Source organism: Myzus persicae, unplaced genomic scaffold, assembly GCF_001856785.1.
Source record: "Myzus persicae strain clone G006 unplaced genomic scaffold, MPER_G0061.0, whole genome shotgun sequence".
In the NCBI taxonomy this organism is placed as follows: domain Eukaryota; kingdom Metazoa; phylum Arthropoda; class Insecta; order Hemiptera; family Aphididae; genus Myzus; species Myzus persicae.
The window spans coordinates 162751-182581 of NW_019104020.1; the positions used below are offsets into that span (position 1 = coordinate 162751).

Sequence of the window (19831 nt, forward strand, 5' to 3'; positions counted from 1 at the left end):
AATGACAATAGAGCTCATGACATTACTATAATAACCTGAATTGGCTCAATACTTGATAGTTATAACCAATTTTATAACACAATGATATTACTCTGAAAAATGCAGTTAAATTACTTTTAATAACATTAAGAGAACCCCACACCCTATTGTGTTGGTTCTGTCTTACAAATGGTACAACATAACAGACTGCTTTCATCCAGGATAGAACCACTTTGTTTGTAATTCCAGTAAACACCAAAAGTGTACATAAAATATTAAAGATAATGTTTTCTGTGCCATAGAGCTAAAATTGTTAAGATATCATTGGTGAGAAAAAAGTTATAAAATCTGATATTTTTACGTTTTTCAAACTTAAATTTTGATACATTCAATATTGGTGTTATTGAAAGAATAAAAATGCCACAAGGTTAAAATTCGCCTCTATTCATGATGGAAATTTGGTTTCTTAATAATTAATGTCGTCTTCTTGGTTCCGTCTGGCACCCTCCTAACAGTTTCAGTTAACTAAACTTTTCATTGAATGAGTACAAAATGGTATGGTGTAAAGGAAAATTCAAATGAAATTATTAGTCAAATTAACTTTTATTAAAGTTTAAAAAAAGGTTGTTAAAAATACAAAACACTTATTCTCCATTTTCTTTTTCTGCACCCTTAGACTTTTTTGATTTTTTCTCCTTCTTGGCCTTCTTTCTTTTGACACTCGTATTCAGACTTTCGTTCTGAAAACAATAACAAACATGAAAGATTCATATAATTTTTAAGTATAAAACACACTAAATACCTGTTGTTGCAAGACAAGCGATTCTTGAAGCGCATCATGCATAACATCAACGTTTTTGGGTGGTTTTTCACCAGTCTCAAAATATTTAAGTCTATCCTCACATTGCTGTTTCATTTTCTGACCAAAAATATTACATGGATTATCTGCAACATGAAACATATTAATAAAATAAAAAAGACTAAGAATTTGAAGATCAGAATTTAAATAATACCAGAAAAGGCATCAATTCTGCTAGCAATGCTCAATTTATTTGAAAGAAAACGAGATGCACGTCCTTTAAACTGCCTGCCGGCACGGCCAATGAATGTTGAATGATATATGAGACCATATTTCGGAGTGCTTGTTTTGGTCTTCATTGCTCTAAAAGAATAAATTAATAAAATGAAATAACTATGAGCAGTAAGAATTAAAATAGTTACCTGAAGAGGGCTTTTTCTGCACCCAAAATTTGAACGGTAGATGCAGGGCATTTAGCCAAATTTGTCAGTGAACCAGCTTTGGAAATAAGTCTAGCGCCTACTTGTTCACCAATTAAAGCGGCCATGTTAGGTGCAACAGTCCCCATTTTGTTTTTTAAATATTCTGACAGACTTTTTCTGTACTCGGACAATGATATGACACGGTTGGTAAACATCAATACATTTGTCAGATCAACAGGAGAAATATCCATACCTATTAAATGGAATATTTTAACCATAGAATATACATTGTGTCTAATTTAATCATTACCCATAGATGATTTGGCAGCACTCAAGATTGCTGCTGCTTTCCCTGCATCCATTACGATCTCTTCAAGACCCTCCATTTTTTCCTCAGTAAGTTGCTTGCGATCACCAACATACTTCACAACTTTAGCGAACAAATAGTTCTCAGGTACAATCTTGTAAAGTTCTGGGAAATGGTAGGAGTACCATTCTCTATTGCATAAAATATATTAAATTTTAATACTATGTTACTGATTATTTCAATATGTAAGTTACCTGATACGCATTGAGTAGGTGTTCAGGTCTTTGTCTAACTGATCAAGCAATGAAACACTGTGTATGATCATATTATCTACTTTATTGACGTTGAACTTTACTTTAGCTCTAGAATAGCTGTGACCTAAACCCAGTTGAGCAATACCTTCTAATTTTGGAGCGAATCCTTTCATGAGAGATGGGAAGTGGTATCTAATACCTACATAATATCAATAACATATACCAAATACTTAGTGACATTTTAATTAAAAACAAATAATTATGCATAAACACTTAAAGAATCAATAAATTAAGTAATTAATATTACTTACCTGAAACATAAAACATATTTTTTATGATTTAATGAACATTTATATTGTATAGAACTTAAAGAATTATTTGCCATTTAAATTTTAAAGAAAATCATTAAATTAAAACTTTAAAGCATGATACAATTAAAGATTTTTTAAATTGTTATATGAAAGCAAAATGAAAATTAAACAAACAGACCTCTCAATATCTCGAGCACAAATCCAGTATGTTGTATCTTGAGCCCCAGTTTTTCATTAATGCTCGCACCCAATTTTCCATCAGCAACTCCCAAAGTGACTTTTGACAATTTACCCACTTTAGGTAGATTGGATTCTAAAAATATTTGCAGACTCTCCGGCAATACACCTATGAATGTGATAATAAACAACTTGATGAAACCAGGACACGGCAGACGGACGTCAGATTTTATTGTTTTGTACCTTCAGAGATGCTGTTGATGGATTCCAATGCGTCAACTGACGTTTTGAAAGGAGCAAATGCCAAAAGCTCAATGATTTTGGTGAACCGCTGGAGGTCACGAACAGATTTTTCAACTTCTGATAATTCTGAACCTATTTCTTCAAATTCTTTAACTTTAAACAGTGTGAAGCCGGTGGCATGCTCGTAAAGGACTGTTAGTTTCGCCTGCGGAAATGAAGATATTTAGAACGTAAAATTCTACTAAATCTAGTATTTAAGCTAAGCCGAACAATTAGGGGCTCAAAATACATCCATAAAATTGAATTTATTTTAATCAATAAGTTTCTGCCAAGTTAAATTATAATTTGATAATAGTTTTGGTATGGGAACTTTCTTAAATACAATTCAGATGATATAAAACCATTAAATTATAAATATAATAAATTATTTAACACAAATAGGTATGCAGATAATTCAATAAAAATTTTATTTCAAATTTTAAGTAATATAAATTTCAAAGACGGTCAGATATTTTATTCATTACATTTTTTATTTTTTAAATAAATACATTTGATAAAGTAGGTACACTTAAAATTTAACAAAAATATAAAACATACGTCATTAAAAGCTATTTTTTTTTTTACTATGTAAGAACACTACACATTACTGTAGACCAGTATGAAAATATTGATATTAATAACATTCGTAATATTTATTTCATAAACAGAAAAATAAACTTATACATAGATTGGTTATTATTAAATATACAAATTCAATAAGATGAATTACAGGTCGTTTAATATCTAATTGGTAAGTAGATAGGTAGGCACTATTAATAAAATAATTAGTAGTATATTATATACTATTCAAAAATAAATTTTATATAAGAAAATATTTAAGTTTGATTTGATTAAAGTATTAAACAAGTTTTTTCTTATAAATTGGACCGTACAAGTATAATTTCCCATTCACATAGGTTGAAATAAATAATATGAGTAGTAAAATCTAAAAACTAAAATAGGTGACTGATTTTAACTTTTAAGCTTGCTTATGAATAACGCTACGCTAAGCATATAATAACATAATGTACCTACTATGTATTTTAATTAAAAAGTCAATTTATGAAAGATAAAATGTATATAATAACTCAGGTTTAAATTATATTTTTGCACTGATGAAATGTAAAAAGGTCTATGAAAATTAAAAAAAAAAAGAATTTAAAAGTATTGAAACATTTATACCAACATAGAATAGCTTTTCAATTAAATCACATAGTGTAATAAAATAGTGAGGGGGAAATGAGTTCTATTGTAACACATAATATAAATATTTTGTTGTAAAGTTGAAAAAAAAATTGGAATAAAATAAGATATAATATATAACTAAAAATATGGGATTATTAGTTAGTACGTTTTTGTATACAAAAAATTAATATTTTCTAAACAATAGGTACAACATGAGAGCGTGTTAGATAATTTAATGGTAACCATTGCAAATCAATTTAGCAAATAGTAATTATTATATTGTTTCAGATATATTCAAAAGTTGAATACAGGCACTTAATTATTGTTTTACTAATATTAAAATGTATAGGTATAGATAAGCTAATGTTATGTTTAACTATCAAAGTATACGATAAGATAAATATATTTATTTACAGTTGTAAAATTATCATTTTATTTTCTATTTCTTAACTAGCAAGTTGAAATGTATAATTTCAAATATTGTGAACTACTATACCTACTAGATGATTGTTGGTAACCTAATATAATAAATAAATAATAATTTGGTTTAAATTTAATCTATGTTAAGTTCATGTTATACGCATCAATAAACAATATTATGATAAAAGATATATGTGGTTGTACAATTATTAAGAACCAATCATATTTTATTTCATGATGGTAAGGAGCCTTCTTTCTAATGGTTTATTAAAAATATAAATACAATAATATGTATTTCATTCAATCAGATTCATGGATGTTTCAATGAATCAGAAAAGGTAAATGGTAAACCAGGACGAATAGAAAAAATAACAACTTGATGTTAAAGTTGTACAATAATACATAATAAACAAATAAATGACTATTTGATATTTATTAGTATACACATTTTTTTTTTAAACATAATAATGCCAACAAAAGAAAGGAATTATATTCTGAAGGAGGCCAACAGATGAAAAAAAATAAAAATTCAAACAGTAGCCTAACTACTTATTTATATTTCATAAAATTACTCCAAACATATAATTATGTCCTAAAACTATTCATATCAGTTCACATGGAAAAATGATTTATGTAAAACTGAAATAGAAGAAATTGATTTAACTTCTACAACTTTATTCGATCACAATTTTTATAATATAACCATATTAAACATAATATTAATTAATTACCTAACAAAAAAGGTTAACTAAAAAATACGATTAGGTAGGTATAGTTTTTACTCTACCTATATAGAATAATGTAAACATTTAATATCATTATTTGTCAATCGAAAGTTTAAAAAAATAAAATCAATAAATTGTATACATATAACTCATTAATTTTTACTTCTGGATGATACCAACAGTTTTGTAAGTGAAGAAGCTTCAGGAAACAAATTGTGATAGTTTGTAACAGGCACATACGCTGCAGTGATTACACGTCCACCAAACCATCGCCCATGTAAAGCTGCTACAGATGCAAGAGCAGTTTCAATTGTTGTACATTTGACATACACATTGCCCTGCGGAGATGCCTTATCAACATACACATGCAAAACACCGCCATGTTTGTTGCATTCCTCAATTACATCATCTCTAATCTCAGTTTCCCAAGTAGTATTACTATCTCCGTCTTCTTTGTTTGGATCAAACATGTTGGCTAATAAAAAGCATTGGGTTGCGATTGGAGGAGTCACCTGAACAGTTGGTGCGGCTGGAGCTGCCTGCACTCCAGAGGCAACTTGAAGTGCATTGGCTGCAGCCTGCGGAATTGGGAATCCAGTACCTTCTGCTAGTTTATACATCAGTTGCAATCTACCAGTAGCTCCCAAATCATAACCAGCTCTGTCCAACTCATCAACTTCAAAAGCAGTTTTATCATACATAGAATGGTTTTCAGTCACATGACCCACCTTCATAGGCCGACCAGCTATTTCAAATCCATTTAAATGTTCAAGGGCTTTTTTAGCATCTTCTGCATTGCGATATGTTAAAAATCCATAGCCTTTGGATCGACCTGTTTCAGTGTCCATCATTAACTGTATGTTATCAACGTGTCCAAAGGGTTCAAATATTCCTCTTAGCATTTCTTCAGTGATATTGTAGTGTAACGAACCAACATATAATTTCATTGGTCCATAATGTGTACGTTGTACCATATTTGGCATTGAATTAGCCATGCGGTTTTTTTCGGCCTGTGTGGGTTGTACAACAATAGGAACGCCTAAAAGCTTTTGGCCATTTAGACCCATAGCAAGTGGAACAGATTCTGGATCTTTAAATTCTATGTAAGCAATACCCTTAAACCGACGAGTTTTATTACAAGTAATCATTCTAACATCCCTGACTTTGCCGACAGATGAAAAAAATTCTTCTAAATCTCTAGCTCGAATTGTCTTTGAAAGTTGCATACAAAACACTGTCCTAGCATCTCTTTCTTCGGGAGTTAACATGCTAGCTGGTGGCACTTTGGACGCCAGAGGTGATGGTTTTCTACCGTAGCGTGGAGGAGGTAAAGGTGGTCCATATTTGGGTAGTTTGACAGGAGACCGTGTACGACTCCTTTTGTCTTTAGAACTGCGTCGGCGCGAATGTCGATCTCTGGAACGACTACGATGTCTGTCTTTAGAACGACTTTTTCGTCGATGCTTGCGGTCGTCTTTGGACCGACTGTGTTTGCGAGCCTTGTCGCGCGACCGAGATCTAGTACGATGGCGACTTTTACGGGACTTGTCTTTACGTGATTTTTCCTCAGTGCCGTTACTCTCTTTTGGCTGCGCTTCCGGCTCTTTTTTGTTAAAGGGTGCTTCGAGCAACGCTTCAATGTCAAAATCGTCCGCCATTATCAATTTGACTGGAGATGGAAGGAAACGGCAGGACAAGATTGCGTAACAAAACAAATAGTATTAGTTCGGCACAGGCCACGGACTTAACTACGTATATGTAAGTATATGTAAATATATTATATTGTGCGTGGTGTAACGGACGTTTTATCGTCCATCTACGCGAAAAGACAACTGGTGTGACGGGGACGGTGATTATGCAACAGTCGTAATGGAGAGATAAAATAACGTGTCCGGCCAAGATTTTACAATCAGCCTAGCAACGCAAGTGGACACACACAACACACACACAAACACGCTCTCAAGGTATTGCAATGACGCAAGAGTTAGGTAGGTTTTCCGAAACGGAGAAAAATCTAGAAAACGTGAACCTAAGAGTTTGAGGAAAGTGTGGTAAGCACGCTCGGGCGACGAACTCGGTCCCGGCCAACAGGCGAGAAAAAACGTGTCTCACGGACCAACGATGAGGTGCATAATCACCGAATGATCGTGCGCGTTTACCGCGGGGCGAAAACGAAAAAAAGTCGTAATAAAATAATAATGTTTGTTCAAGTGTGGTTTAACTCACCATTTCCTTGTCGTGTAGTGTGCGGCGTGAATACGGTGGAAGGATTTCGGGCGGACTCTTCCGTCCGTCTGCTGCTCGTCTGTGACTGACACTATTCGTGTTGTCGGGACATCTTTGAAACGATTAAAAAACAATTAATGAACGTCGTGTGGGCGACCAACGAACAACAAAAAACGGCGTCTCTAATGACACGGGTGATGCGCCGAAACAACGTGTTCGGGACGCCTGCTGAAGTTGTGGGTTCTGTTGCGGTCAGAGGAACGGACATGCCAGGGCCAGTAGTACGACCGGTTGATGTTGGCGACGGTATTGTGGTAATGATGCCGCGTCGCGCCACTGTACATGTACCTCGGTCATGGTTACTGTTACCGGTTTTCCGCGATGGAATGGGCGCGTTTGCGCGGCGCTTTCGAATCTTAGATTGAAATTTAATATTGTGATTATTAAATGCGTCGTCGTGTGATTAAAATACTTTGAAGAAAAGTTACTTAACAACTTTGATTACAACGGCATAATAACAAACAAACTAAAATTTGAAACATAGTATTAAAAAAACATTTTTTATTAATTTAGGTCTCCTGCTTGGACAAATGGTTTCAAATCACAATTCACAACAGTGTTATGTTTATAATTATATGTATAAATGGTATTGAAATATTATATATTACATATTGTGAACATAGAAAAATTTTACAGAAAAAATATTAGAATAATAATAGAGAAGTTAAAATGTTTTCATAAACTCTAAAAGACTAAAAGTTATAAATTTTTCGAGTGATTTTTTTCCGTGACACGTCCTCTTAAGTGTAAAAAGCGGGTAAGCGGATGTCGCTCTGTCGTAGTGTTGTACATTAGGTTTATAGAAGGTCGCGGTATGGATGGTAATATTAAATTTGTATTCAATGATGTAATATAATTGTATACGAAAAACGATTCTGAACGGAGACGGTATGTCAGTCTAGAATATTTGATATTGTTGTTAGCTACTTATTCTTAGTTTTTAATACAGTAGCCGGTAAGCTGAATTAATATAATTCTTAAATTAACAGTGATGCTGGAAAAATATCATAAATATTTATGTAAAATGTATGTCTTGGAACCGAATTACACCAAAATAACTAAAATTGTTATTCTTTGTGTTATTATATAGGTAATTTCATCTAAATTTGAACTTGAAATAACTAAAATTTATGACTATTTTTAGGTTTTTTGGTTACAGAATTAACTACTTACGTAAAACATTGTATTACATTTTCAATTAACTATACAAAAAAAAAATAGTGCCCATATATTTTGAATATTTTTCAACTCTATTGTAACATTTGTAACAATATATCAAGAGTATTTATCTTGTATTACATTTTCATGTTTTTTGACCCAACCAGGAAAACCAATAAAATTTAATTGACGTTCATAAAAAAAAATTGTTTTATATAGGTATAATAATGTCCATAAACAGCTTAAAACGAGTAAAAATATTTTGAAAATTTTATCAAGTATATGAATTGATAAAATAAACACATGGTATAAATTAAATCAAGGGTAGGTATCTATAGTTATTCGTTTTTGAATTACAAAAAAATAAAAAAAACTCTAAATGAGAAATCTAGTGACTATCCAATGTTGTAAAAATGTCAACTTCAAACACTCATAAAAATTTAATTTGACTTTTCGGTTGAATTTTTTTTGGTGAAGGTAGAAAATCTTAGTTATGAAAAGAAATTTTTTTATGAATTTCCAATTTAAAAATATTTTGCAAATTGTCATGATTTCGAAGTATTTTGTTGAAATTTGAAACTCAGACGCTCATAAAATATTACTGTGGACTTACGATCACCTTTTTTTTTAAATCTCCACTAACAATTTGTGAAGAACCTTGCATTATATTTTCAAGTTTTTTAACCGGGCTAACATATTTTTTTTAGACATAAATCGAAAAAAAAACTAATAATAATCGAACATTTCATACGTCTATAAGTACTTAGTTGAACATGAGTCAAAATATTTTGAAAATTGTATGGTGTATAGAAAATGCTTACTACATAAATACATAAATATTCAGTGAAACTTTATGTATCTTAATTTGGTCATCTTTTTAGAGTAACACTAAAAAATATTTTTTCAAAAACTTGGTTTTGCATGAAAATTCCCCCTTTTCATACATTTTTTGTTTGTTTTTTCTATCGCTTTTGACAACTGTTGGAATTTTAAATTTTGACCTCCCGAACGCATCCATTAGATTCACTTTCCTATCAGAAAAGTCGCTGTTGAAGAAAATCGAAGAACTTTTACTGCCCCAAATTGCAAAAAAAAATAAAAGAACACATGTCATTGTAAAATCAATACATTCATCGCTCAGCTCTGACTCTAAAATTAAACCATAATATGAAAAAAAAATGTTATCTATAGTTTTTACCTTTTTTTTTGTTGTTGCTTATTTTAATATTTTAATGTTTTTATTTAAGTGCTTATAATGAAGTATTTAATTGCTTTTTTAGGCACCTACTTTGATATTTATAAGTGATATTAGTCCCAAACCCTGCTAATAAGTTATATAACTATATAACAACATTACAACATATTGTAATAATATATGCTTAAACTTGAAAATGATTATTGCTTACCTTTTTTTTGGTAAATTATTTAAATTCAGTTAAATTTGAGACAATCAAACAAATAAAACAGTTTTAAATTTAATTACAAACAAATTATTAAACAATTTCTATCATTTTTTTACCATGTAACGAAATATTTTCAATTTGAGGAATAAACAAATATGATTTTTTATGAACAAATAATGTAATATATTCTTAAATGTTAAGTGTTGTCTGAAATTTTTTTAATATTCAAAATCAATTTTTTTCTACAATGATGGATAAGCGTCGAAATGTTTCACCCCTGTTGGCCGTTGAACTGCATAAAGTCAATAAATTTATTTAATAACCAAAAAATCCACTCTCCAATTATTATTTATAAACTACAATAATCATCTATTTATTGTATATGGTTATAGTTATTAAATAGTTATGTAGAATATCATCAACATCATGCAAAAGTGACTAAGAGAAAAAAACAAAAATTATGATGTCATATAAAATTTAAAAAAAATTTACACTTGGTTACTTTTTATGTGATGACCACAATATGAGGGATGCGATTTTGGTACTTGGTGATAATGACTTTATACTTTTTTTTAAAAAAGGTCAAAATTAGACCATTCTAAAATATTATTATTTTTATAGGTATGTTAATAATAAAAATAAAATAGACTCAGTCCAATTGCTTCACATTGAAGATAATTCAAGTTAATACAAATAAAAAATACAAGAATAATTTATGACATTTAATATTTATTTAAAAAAATAATGTTAAGTATAATAGATCATAAAATTGCATTTTAAAATTTTACATATACTATTATAATGTTGTATATTAACTGACTAGATTTTATTGGTAAAGTTAAGTACTAAATGGCATATGTCATATCACTTTAACATAAATATTGATAAATTCAACCATTTAATACTTTTTTAATGATTAGTTTATGAATTATAAATAAAACATCATATAATCCTTAATTATATATTATTTGAAGAGGTATTTAATACTTATAAATTATAATAATAATAATAATTTGAAATAGAATAACTTTTTAACATTAAATATTACTTAATATTATAAATTGTAAAATAAATTGTTTGATTAAAATGTAAATCAAATTGTATGGAAATTAAATCAAAATAATATGTACTAAGTATTTTTTTGAAATAAATTTTGTGAGATCATAACATTCATAACTTTAGTTTATGCAGAGCTGCTCAGTCTCACCAAATTCAGTAAACATTTCACCATCCATTGTATAACTTATCACATATTTTAATGGTATAACTCCCTATAAAGTAATTCAATCAAAATTAATGTTTAAAAAATGATCACTTATAGAAATAACTAACTTTATTTAGAGTTGCGACTAGTATGATTTGTACAATGGTTTCTTGTGGTAAAAATGCATTATAAATAGGAAGATTGGTTCTTGATTGTGGTAATACACGTAACCTACAGTCCTAAGAAAATTAAAATAATAATAAGTAAAAATAAATTTTATTATTGTTTAAAAATGTAATATATTAATATTTTACTTTCGGAACAACCGGCTGGAATGAAAAATTAAATAATGGCATTCTACATTTGCTTCTAGTTGTAACGACAAAAACTGTTATGTCTTCTCTTGGCTTATTTGCTGCTAAATGTAGTTCTGTACTAATAGCATTCTTATTAAATAAGCTCACAATGGTAGAATCAGGACCTTGAATAATTTTAAAATAAAATAAAAATTGGTTACTAAAAATATTAATACATTTTAAACATATATAAATATAATAATTCTAAATCATAAAATATTATGAATTTTAAATTTTGGAATTACTTTATGTTATTGATGTACCTATTATTTAATTTTAAATTGTAAAAAGTTAAATCTATGTACGTACATGGAATAATGTCTTCAAGTTTAATACTAATATCACCGAGAGGTTTTATCTGAAAACCACAGTTGTTTGGTTCAAAATAAATTGAATCTTTTGTGTCTAACAATGGTTCTTCTGATAGACCATTTGTTTTTATATTATCTGAACTGAATTCTGTGTCTGTCAAATTAAATGGTCTGTAAGATAATAAACATTTATGATTTATGTAAATACATATATATTTACAACTATAGGATAATAACTTACTTTTTAACTATTTTATTTTCATTAGGTTTGTTTAAATTAACTTTTCCAAGAATATTTAATTCTTCAAATAGGTCCACATTTAACAGACTGTCTTTATTTTTTTCATGTTTTTGAGAATTTATGACTTCTAAAAAATTAATGTCACAATTTGATTTTAATTATGTATAAATATTAATTACCTATTCATACATTATAGAAAACACTTACCAGGCAACGGAGGAATACATTCTTTTAAAGAATGCGACATTTGCAAAAAATCATCTAGTTCCTGAACATTGGCTGATCCATTATTTGAAAAATTATTCCTCTCACAATTAGATTCACTTAAAAAGTCTTCTTTCCCTATAATTATTAATTGAAACAACAAGTCACACATTAATATCATTTTAATTAACTACCAAATAGTTGATTATCAGAGATTAAAAAATGTGACATTATACAAAACCAAATTATTTAATTAAAGGGAAAAATAAGCAGTTATTGTAAATGAATGGTAAAGTTAAGAAATTATAAACTATAATTAACTCTTTTGCATGAAATAAGCACATATATTTTACCAGGTGAAATAGATGACATATTAAGGTCCAACAAATTTTCCTCATTTTCTTGATCAATTGGTTTTTTATAGTTGAGATTATCTAAAACTTCATTGTATGTTTTTAATGTTTCATTTACTTCATAATTAAGTTTAATTATTTTTCCTGTAAAAAAACAATTTATTGTTTGAAAAGTTAAAACACATTAAAAAATAACACTTTTTTCTAAATATTTAAATTTACCATTTAGTAAGAACTAAATTGATGGTAGCTAAGTATTATTGTCATAAATAAATGGTGGAGTATAAGTTTTATGAGAAAAATATTGCTATAAATATAGGAACAGAAATAAATCATTGCCTGTAGCAATGATAAAAAAAAACATTTTTAGAGAATTTTTATGGTGTATACATCTTAGTAGTTATTACAAACATAACAACTTACTCATAGCTAAGGGTTGAATACAGTATAAACAAACATTAGTTAGTAGGTAAGTTTAATACAAGATTTGCCTTTATTTTGGAGGGGGGGGATTCATATATTGTAAATTTCATATATTATTGTTATCTTTTATGAAAAAATATATTATTATTATTAAGTTGTTAATATTGTATTACTATCAAATATTAACCAAGCAAAATCACAATAAAGATACTTACTAACAGTGTCCTCATTTTCTGGAATTTCTAGTGATAACATTGTTTGAACTTTTGGTTCCAGTTCTTTTACAGTATTATACAACTCTTTAATAAGTTCTAAATCATTTAACGAACCAGAACCATCACAATAGGATTTGAGCATTTCTGATAGTAATTTAACATTATTTGAAGTTACTTCAATATCAGCCAACATACTACTAATCCTTACTGCTTTCTGCTCTTCCTATATTATAACATTAATATGTTATTACAACTTTACAATTGTAATTTTTCTTACATACTTCTTCAACCATAGATTTAATTAACTCGTTTGCAGCTTTGAGATCTTCTGATTTTTTACTTTTAAGCAACTTTTGCAGCAATAATGATTTTTCTCCATTCAAAATTGACACTTTATTAGAATCCAATTTAGAAGCAGAAGCTGCTCTTGATGACATATTTTCAAATAAAAAATCCTATAGAAAATAATGAATATTACAAATTTGTTAAATATTTAAATTATAAAATATTACCTTGACTACACCTTGTTTTTTTAACATGTCTAAGGCATCTTGTATCTTAATTTCTTTGGGGAATTGCGATGACCATAAGCCAAGAAGTTCAATTATTTTGTTTTTTATCAACTCTGGTGTATGCATTTCATTGCAGTTGGGAGATACCAAACGTATAAGTTCATTAAGGAAACGGAATTTGCCAACTTCAGCTTGGAAACTGGCACTACCAGTCTGCATACATATGTCTAATAACTAAAATACATTTCATTACTAAATAATTTTAGATTTGACTTATTTATTGCAAATGTCAAACATACATGGAGAGCTTGTAAAGCTTCCCACTCTTGCATTGAATGAATTTTAGCTAAAATACACTTTGCAGCTAATGGTGCACATTCTGGATCTCTTTGTACAAATCCACTAAATGCAATCATTGCAGCACTGTCAATTTTTTCATTGCTATTTTTAGTTGCTCTTTCTAAAATTAAAAATTAATTCATTATAAATTAATTGTTATTTACATCAATATGTTTTGTTACATTATTTAAAATTTAATATGGCGTTTCACATTAGACTAGTTTTTTTTATTTTTAATTATTTAACTATTTATCACAATAACTAGCGGACAATATTTCTATCAAATAATAACTATTCCAGGCATTGGTTTGATTTGTATATATATTAGTTGATGTTAACTGCTATTTCTTCAAGTTTTTGGTATCAATCTGATCTAGGATTGTAGGAGTATAGTATACTACTATTTGTTTACTATAAATTAGTATCACCATCAATTATTATTGTCAAAATAGAGAAAAGACATTTTTATGCTATTTTAAGTCATATTTATTTTAAAGATGTAATATTCATTATTTTCTTCTTTCTTACTTAGATTATTTTTATAACTGCACCAAACTGGTTGAGCTAATTTTTTGGTTTTTATTTCATGTATGTTCAGAAATTGTACTCAAACATAAATTAGGCTTCATGGTAGGAATATAAATAATATATTTCAAATTTTTCTACATCTGTTTTCTTCTCTTTTCATTAAAGTTGTTTGTTTCTTTGCTAAGACAAAATACTATTTTTCTTACACAGCTCTTTTATACAAATGTAAACTAAAAAACAAATTCATAATAGTTTATTTGAATACAAAAATAAAATCATATAAATATAATACTAAAACATGTTACTAGAAATTAATGGAAGTATCTGAAGATTTTTAAGTTTCAGCCACAACAGCATTATTTTTAAATTATTAGTTTTGACAAGAAATATAATATGCTACTTTTATCCAGGAATAGTTATAGTACTTTTTATATTAAGCCAAACTCACATGTGATATTTCCATTTTACAAGGTTAGGTACATTGTACGCTCTAAATAATCTATTAAACTCTGTCATAATTAATATTGGAGCAAATTGACCTATTATCAAATTTAGAAATAAGAATATTATTTAGTGAACCCCATAGGTTATTTTTATATTTTAATTTTAAAACAAGTTATGAGTATTATTAAATGCATTTACATATTAACCATAACAGAGTTACGTCGATTATTCAGAACGTACAATTTGCCATGTTACGCGTTTGAACGACGGAGACAACATATTATGATTGAGTGGCGCCCTCTTAAATATAGAAATTTAGAAATCTAAATTTAGGAAGATCATATGAAATCTCATATATTTTATCCAATTATAAACTTTTATACAATGAAATAATTACCCATATTACAAGGAAACTATTTGTATTTATTAATATTGGCAAGCAGCATGCTGTAAAGAACAAAGTCTCTAGACACTTCTAAAACAATAATCACTTAACAATATTTATACAAGCCAAGTAGCAATCAGTTGCCAGTTGGTTATGTATTAGCTTTACAGAAGTAAAATTTTCATGTAAAAATCAAATGGTATTTTGTAGTATGTTGAAATTATTACACATGGAAATAAGATTAGGTATATATTATATATGTATTGGGTTTATAAATAGTTACAATTCATATATTTTAATTAATTAACAATTGAAAATCAAACATCATAAGAACTTTAGAAATGAAATAAATAACTATTTTAATTTTACAACTTAAATATTTAAATACACTTTCAATAGCAATAGGTAAGTACATAACGAGCGGGTTTTATATAAGCGGGAGGTTCTTTTAATTTGAATTAGTCAAACTTCTAAAAGACTGAATAGTAAATATCTATTATACATAAGAACAATCAATGAGGATTTAAAAATAGTTCAACCAGTTCTTTTGGTGCTTTTAAAATATGATTCCATTTATCATATTTTTGTATTTCCAATGATTTTTTTTGGAAAAATAGGTTTTTAAATTTGTCATTATTTAAATGTTTATTCATTTGATTAATTCACATAAAGGGAATCATCTAACAAAAAAACATAGGTGTTTCAGTTACTACTATAATATGAAATACAAAACATATTTTGTTAGATGCCCCAGCACTGACAATATTGTCTAAAATTAAATACATTTTTAGTAAATTGAATACAGCAATAACTTATTTGTTTTATATATTTTAAATGAAAATATAATACAGGTATAAACACAAAAAAAAAACAAAAGAAAAACCATTATAATCTCACAAGAATAAGTACCTATTATAGTGGTACTCATCTAATGTTTTCAAATCAACAACAGTTGTTGTCAACAAAGTTAGTAACCTTGTAATAAAATATAAACATAGAAATTACATTGTTACGGGACACAAAAATGTTTGTATAATAATATGGTATTAGTAGTTATAAGTTAATCACACGTGGTCAGCGTATTATTAGTGTCTAAAGTGATATTATATAATATATACGACTGATTTACATAATGGAATTAATTCACAAAGTAGAAACTTCTTATCTGTAAACAACCCACGACGAGTGTATTTATTCACGGTATCTAATCGACGCGTACACCATACAGACGCAATTTGAACTCACCGATTAGAGCTTCTAAGCTCGTGGACACTATAATTGGATCGATGTCCATCATTGAGTGGCGATCATTCGCAATGTGCACTACGAACACGGGAATATGGCGACGAATACACGTATTTAAAAGCACAGACAAGTGGCTACAACAGTGGTACTGTTTTGCACCCACCCGATTGCGTCGCACACTTGTTAATAATAATGTATTTTACTCGACACATCGACGGTCGCAATCGACTGAATTGTTGCAGTGCTAAAACACTGCTAATGACCCGTCATTATTTTGACTTGGGAGTCGGCGTTTGGATTTGGACTTTGAACGTTGTACGCGGAGTGTAAAATTGTCGAAAAAAAAAAATTGTGCGCAAGTGTGCGTGGCCGAATGGCTGATACGAGCGGCGCCGTTATCTTCCCCTATCATCTACATTATCACGAAAAGGCATACTCTGCGTGAAAACGGGATACGTTTTCCGATTTTCATACGGCGCGTATCACAGCCGCGGCGGGTGGGTATGATACCGTCATAATTTTACGCTGGACACCAACTAAGGACAACTTTACTAACCATAACTAACCGGACATTGGCCACTTGTCCGGCGCTGAAACTGATGTGGTCTTCGCGGTACGTGGTTTTCGTCGAGGGAACCAGACGGGTTTCGCCCGAATTCCGACATTACTACAACGATAATTATTGAATTATTCCGATTCAACGATTTACACAGTCGCAGATACCCCACCCACGGAGTTGTAAAAACAAAACACACTCCATAGGTATAATCATGAATAATATGGTCTTCACGGGCATGAGTTTCAAGGATGATAACGGAAAGAGGAGGGCGCCATTGTGGTTGGGCACGATTCAGTATTTTCGTATCGCGTGATAGACGACAGTGTCACGAACTATACTATAATTTTATTACTATACTATTATTAACTATTTCACCAACCATTTCATTATACGTCTTGTCTATATCATGATACCAACTCCAATAGGAAATAAGAGAAGTGTGGTGTTGGGGTGCAATGCCGCCGGGGGCACACTTATTTTGACGCTTCGTAACCCCCTTCCCTACCACAATATCGATCATTAATAAAAAAAAAGCTGTTAGAGATAATAAGTGTATACCTATGCTCCTATAAAATAAAGATACTTCGTTTTGCTATGGAAACTAATAAAAACGACTGAAACATTTATGAATATGATTTTACATGTATGAAAGTATTGATAATTTCGAAAAATCGTCCATTATTAAGTATCAAGTAGAAGAAATGCCTAAAGGCTAAAGTATATAGACATTGCGAATGACACTTTTACATCATACATCTTGCTACCAAAAAATGGAGTCAATGTAAATTACACAAAAAAAGCACACATCAATTAGACGTCATCATTGTAAAAACGAAGTATCCATCGCTTAGTATTTAGAATATCAATTTGTAGGTATTTAATAACTTTAAAATGTTATATCGGTATTGTGTAATTATATTATTAACAAATTTTTCTCGAGTATAATATAATAGTTTATGATGATGCTTAGGAATTACTTCCAATTTTAAGTGTATGATTTTGTTTTTTCTTATATTCTTGTTCGATCGACGTAATTTCATTCTTTCCGAAGACATTTAAAATTCACTTGTTAATTATCAACAATATCTACACGGTGATGATTGCAATGGGAAATGCTTTAGCAAACTATTCACTGTGTACTGATATACAATAATTGTATATTATTATTAAGTACTAATTATTAAGTGAGTAACTACTGACTACCTATACTGAGCACTGGCCACTGAGTAAATGTACGTTTGTATAATAATGATCATGGTTGGGATTTTAAAGCACTTAAAATCAGTGGCGAATCCAGGATTTAATTTTTTTTTTTTTGGGTGGGGGGGCATAGCCCAAACGCAAATCTTAAATCTTGAATTCTTATTTTTTTTATTCATTAAAGATTATATTTATATTATAATAATATTGTAAGAAATTTATGCGGGCCCGGCGGAGGGCACAGGCAACACAGGCCTATGCCTGGGCCGGAGTTATGCAAGAGGCGGAATTTCCTTGGTAGTAGGCAGGGCCGCATTTTGGATAATATGTTGCTACTTAGCCTATAACGCAAAAACCGAAAACCGTTTTTGAACCACTTATGAGAAAAAAAGAAATTATTTAATTTAGTTTTGGACGGGACGGTTTATGTACAAGTACCTACACTACCTACAAATGTATAATACACTAAAATTAAACGTGTATATCAACATTCGATTTTTCCCCGAAATGACGACGTCGCGTTCGTCGAACGTCGGTAACTATATATAACTTCACAGAATAATTGTTCTGTAACAATAATGTACTAGATTATTATTTACTATAGAAATTGTTTATTTTTGGCGCGGCGACACGGGCTATGAGCTGATAATACTATAGCAGAGCTCAATAGTATTAGGTATTTGTTTTTCATCCGTCGCTTTAAAGTGACCAGCAATTTTTTTACAATTACTGACAACGGTAGCTGAAAACTTAAGGTATCGTACCCATGTTATAGTATATTGTATGATTTGTATGTATATTTTTGTAAAATAAATGTGTACCTATATTATTAGTGATTAATAAATTGAGTAATTAATGATTTTGATAATAAATATTATAATTGGTATATAATATTAGCGTGAATGTTATTAAAGTTATTCGATCTCATGAATTTGAATTATAAACTGTTCACTGTATAAACATTATACGTAGACTGTAGAGTATATACATAATAATAAACTTTTTCCGAATTATAATAATTAAATTAAATCTAGTTAATCCTAACTTTTTTAAGCAATGTTAATTTATTACAAAGATTATTATTTTTAATGCGAATTAGATGTTTGTATTATTGTATACATTAATATACTTTAATATATATCAAAAATTAAAACAGGTCTATTGTCTGAAAAAGCGGTACATTTGATATTCCGTTAATTAGTATTGTATTATTTATATTTGTATTGTATTATTATTAAATTAATTATTAAAATAAAAAAATAAATAATAAACAATTTAAATATTATAGCATTTGTTAACAACAACTTTTCCTTACTAAAATACAATTTTTTCTTAGAATTTAAAAAAAAAGAAAAGTTGATGTGTTTGGGAGAATTTCTTATATAATAAACACATTATAAACGATAAAATCGTAAAAATTAAATTAAACACTATTGAATTATTATAACTTAACGTATGCCAATGGAGGGGGGGAGGTGAGGTCCTTCGGGCCCTCCCTTAAATCCGCCACTGCTTAAAATTTTACTAAAACTACACTGATTTTAAATTACTTTTTCGATTGATCGGTGGTAAGTCACCGCATCCAGACATAATATACTTTGTAA

The 19831-nt window shown here is 29.2% G+C and overlaps 2 protein-coding genes across 6 annotated transcripts; both read right to left on the reverse strand.

Moving 5' to 3' along the window:
- Nucleotides 1-563: 563 nt before the first annotated feature.
- Nucleotides 564-7318, reverse strand: LOC111037653 (nucleolar protein 56-like). Of its 2 annotated transcripts, XM_022320336.1 has the most exons (9): nt 7088-7318; nt 2493-2697; nt 2251-2418; nt 1762-1960; nt 1511-1698; nt 1201-1453; nt 993-1141; nt 782-924; nt 564-719 (listed from the first exon to the last, which is right to left on the reverse strand). In XM_022320336.1, exons 1-9 carry the CDS (start codon nt 7088-7090, stop codon nt 624-626), a joined length of 1404 nt encoding a protein of 467 aa, XP_022176028.1. In that variant the 5' UTR covers nt 7091-7318; the 3' UTR covers nt 564-623. The 2 variants fall into 2 exon arrangements, with proteins under 2 accessions (XP_022176028.1, XP_022176027.1); XM_022320335.1 differs by lacking the exons at nt 564-719; nt 782-924; nt 993-1141; ... (3 more) ...; nt 2251-2418; nt 2493-2697 and adding an exon at nt 4925-6530 and having other exon boundaries at nt 7088-7201.
- A 3170-nt stretch (nt 7319-10488) lies between these two features.
- On the reverse strand, nt 10489-17266 carry LOC111037662 (ADP-ribosylation factor-binding protein GGA1). 4 transcript variants are annotated; one of them, XM_022320349.1, is made up of 13 exons: nt 16469-17005; nt 14395-14574; nt 13827-13987; nt 13528-13761; nt 13297-13470; nt 13016-13238; nt 12378-12521; nt 12028-12162; nt 11821-11947; nt 11578-11750; nt 11227-11393; nt 11041-11151; nt 10491-10979 (listed from the first exon to the last, which is right to left on the reverse strand). In XM_022320349.1, exons 3-13 carry the CDS (start codon nt 13941-13943, stop codon nt 10887-10889), a joined length of 1698 nt encoding a protein of 565 aa, XP_022176041.1. In that variant the 5' UTR covers nt 13944-13987; nt 14395-14574; nt 16469-17005; the 3' UTR covers nt 10491-10886. The 4 variants fall into 4 exon arrangements, with proteins under 4 accessions (XP_022176038.1, XP_022176041.1, XP_022176040.1 ...); XM_022320348.1 differs by having other exon boundaries at nt 14395-14624; XM_022320346.1 differs by lacking the exons at nt 14395-14574; nt 16469-17005 and adding an exon at nt 17025-17266 and having other exon boundaries at nt 10489-10979.
- Between the last annotated feature and the right edge of the window lie 2565 nt (nt 17267-19831).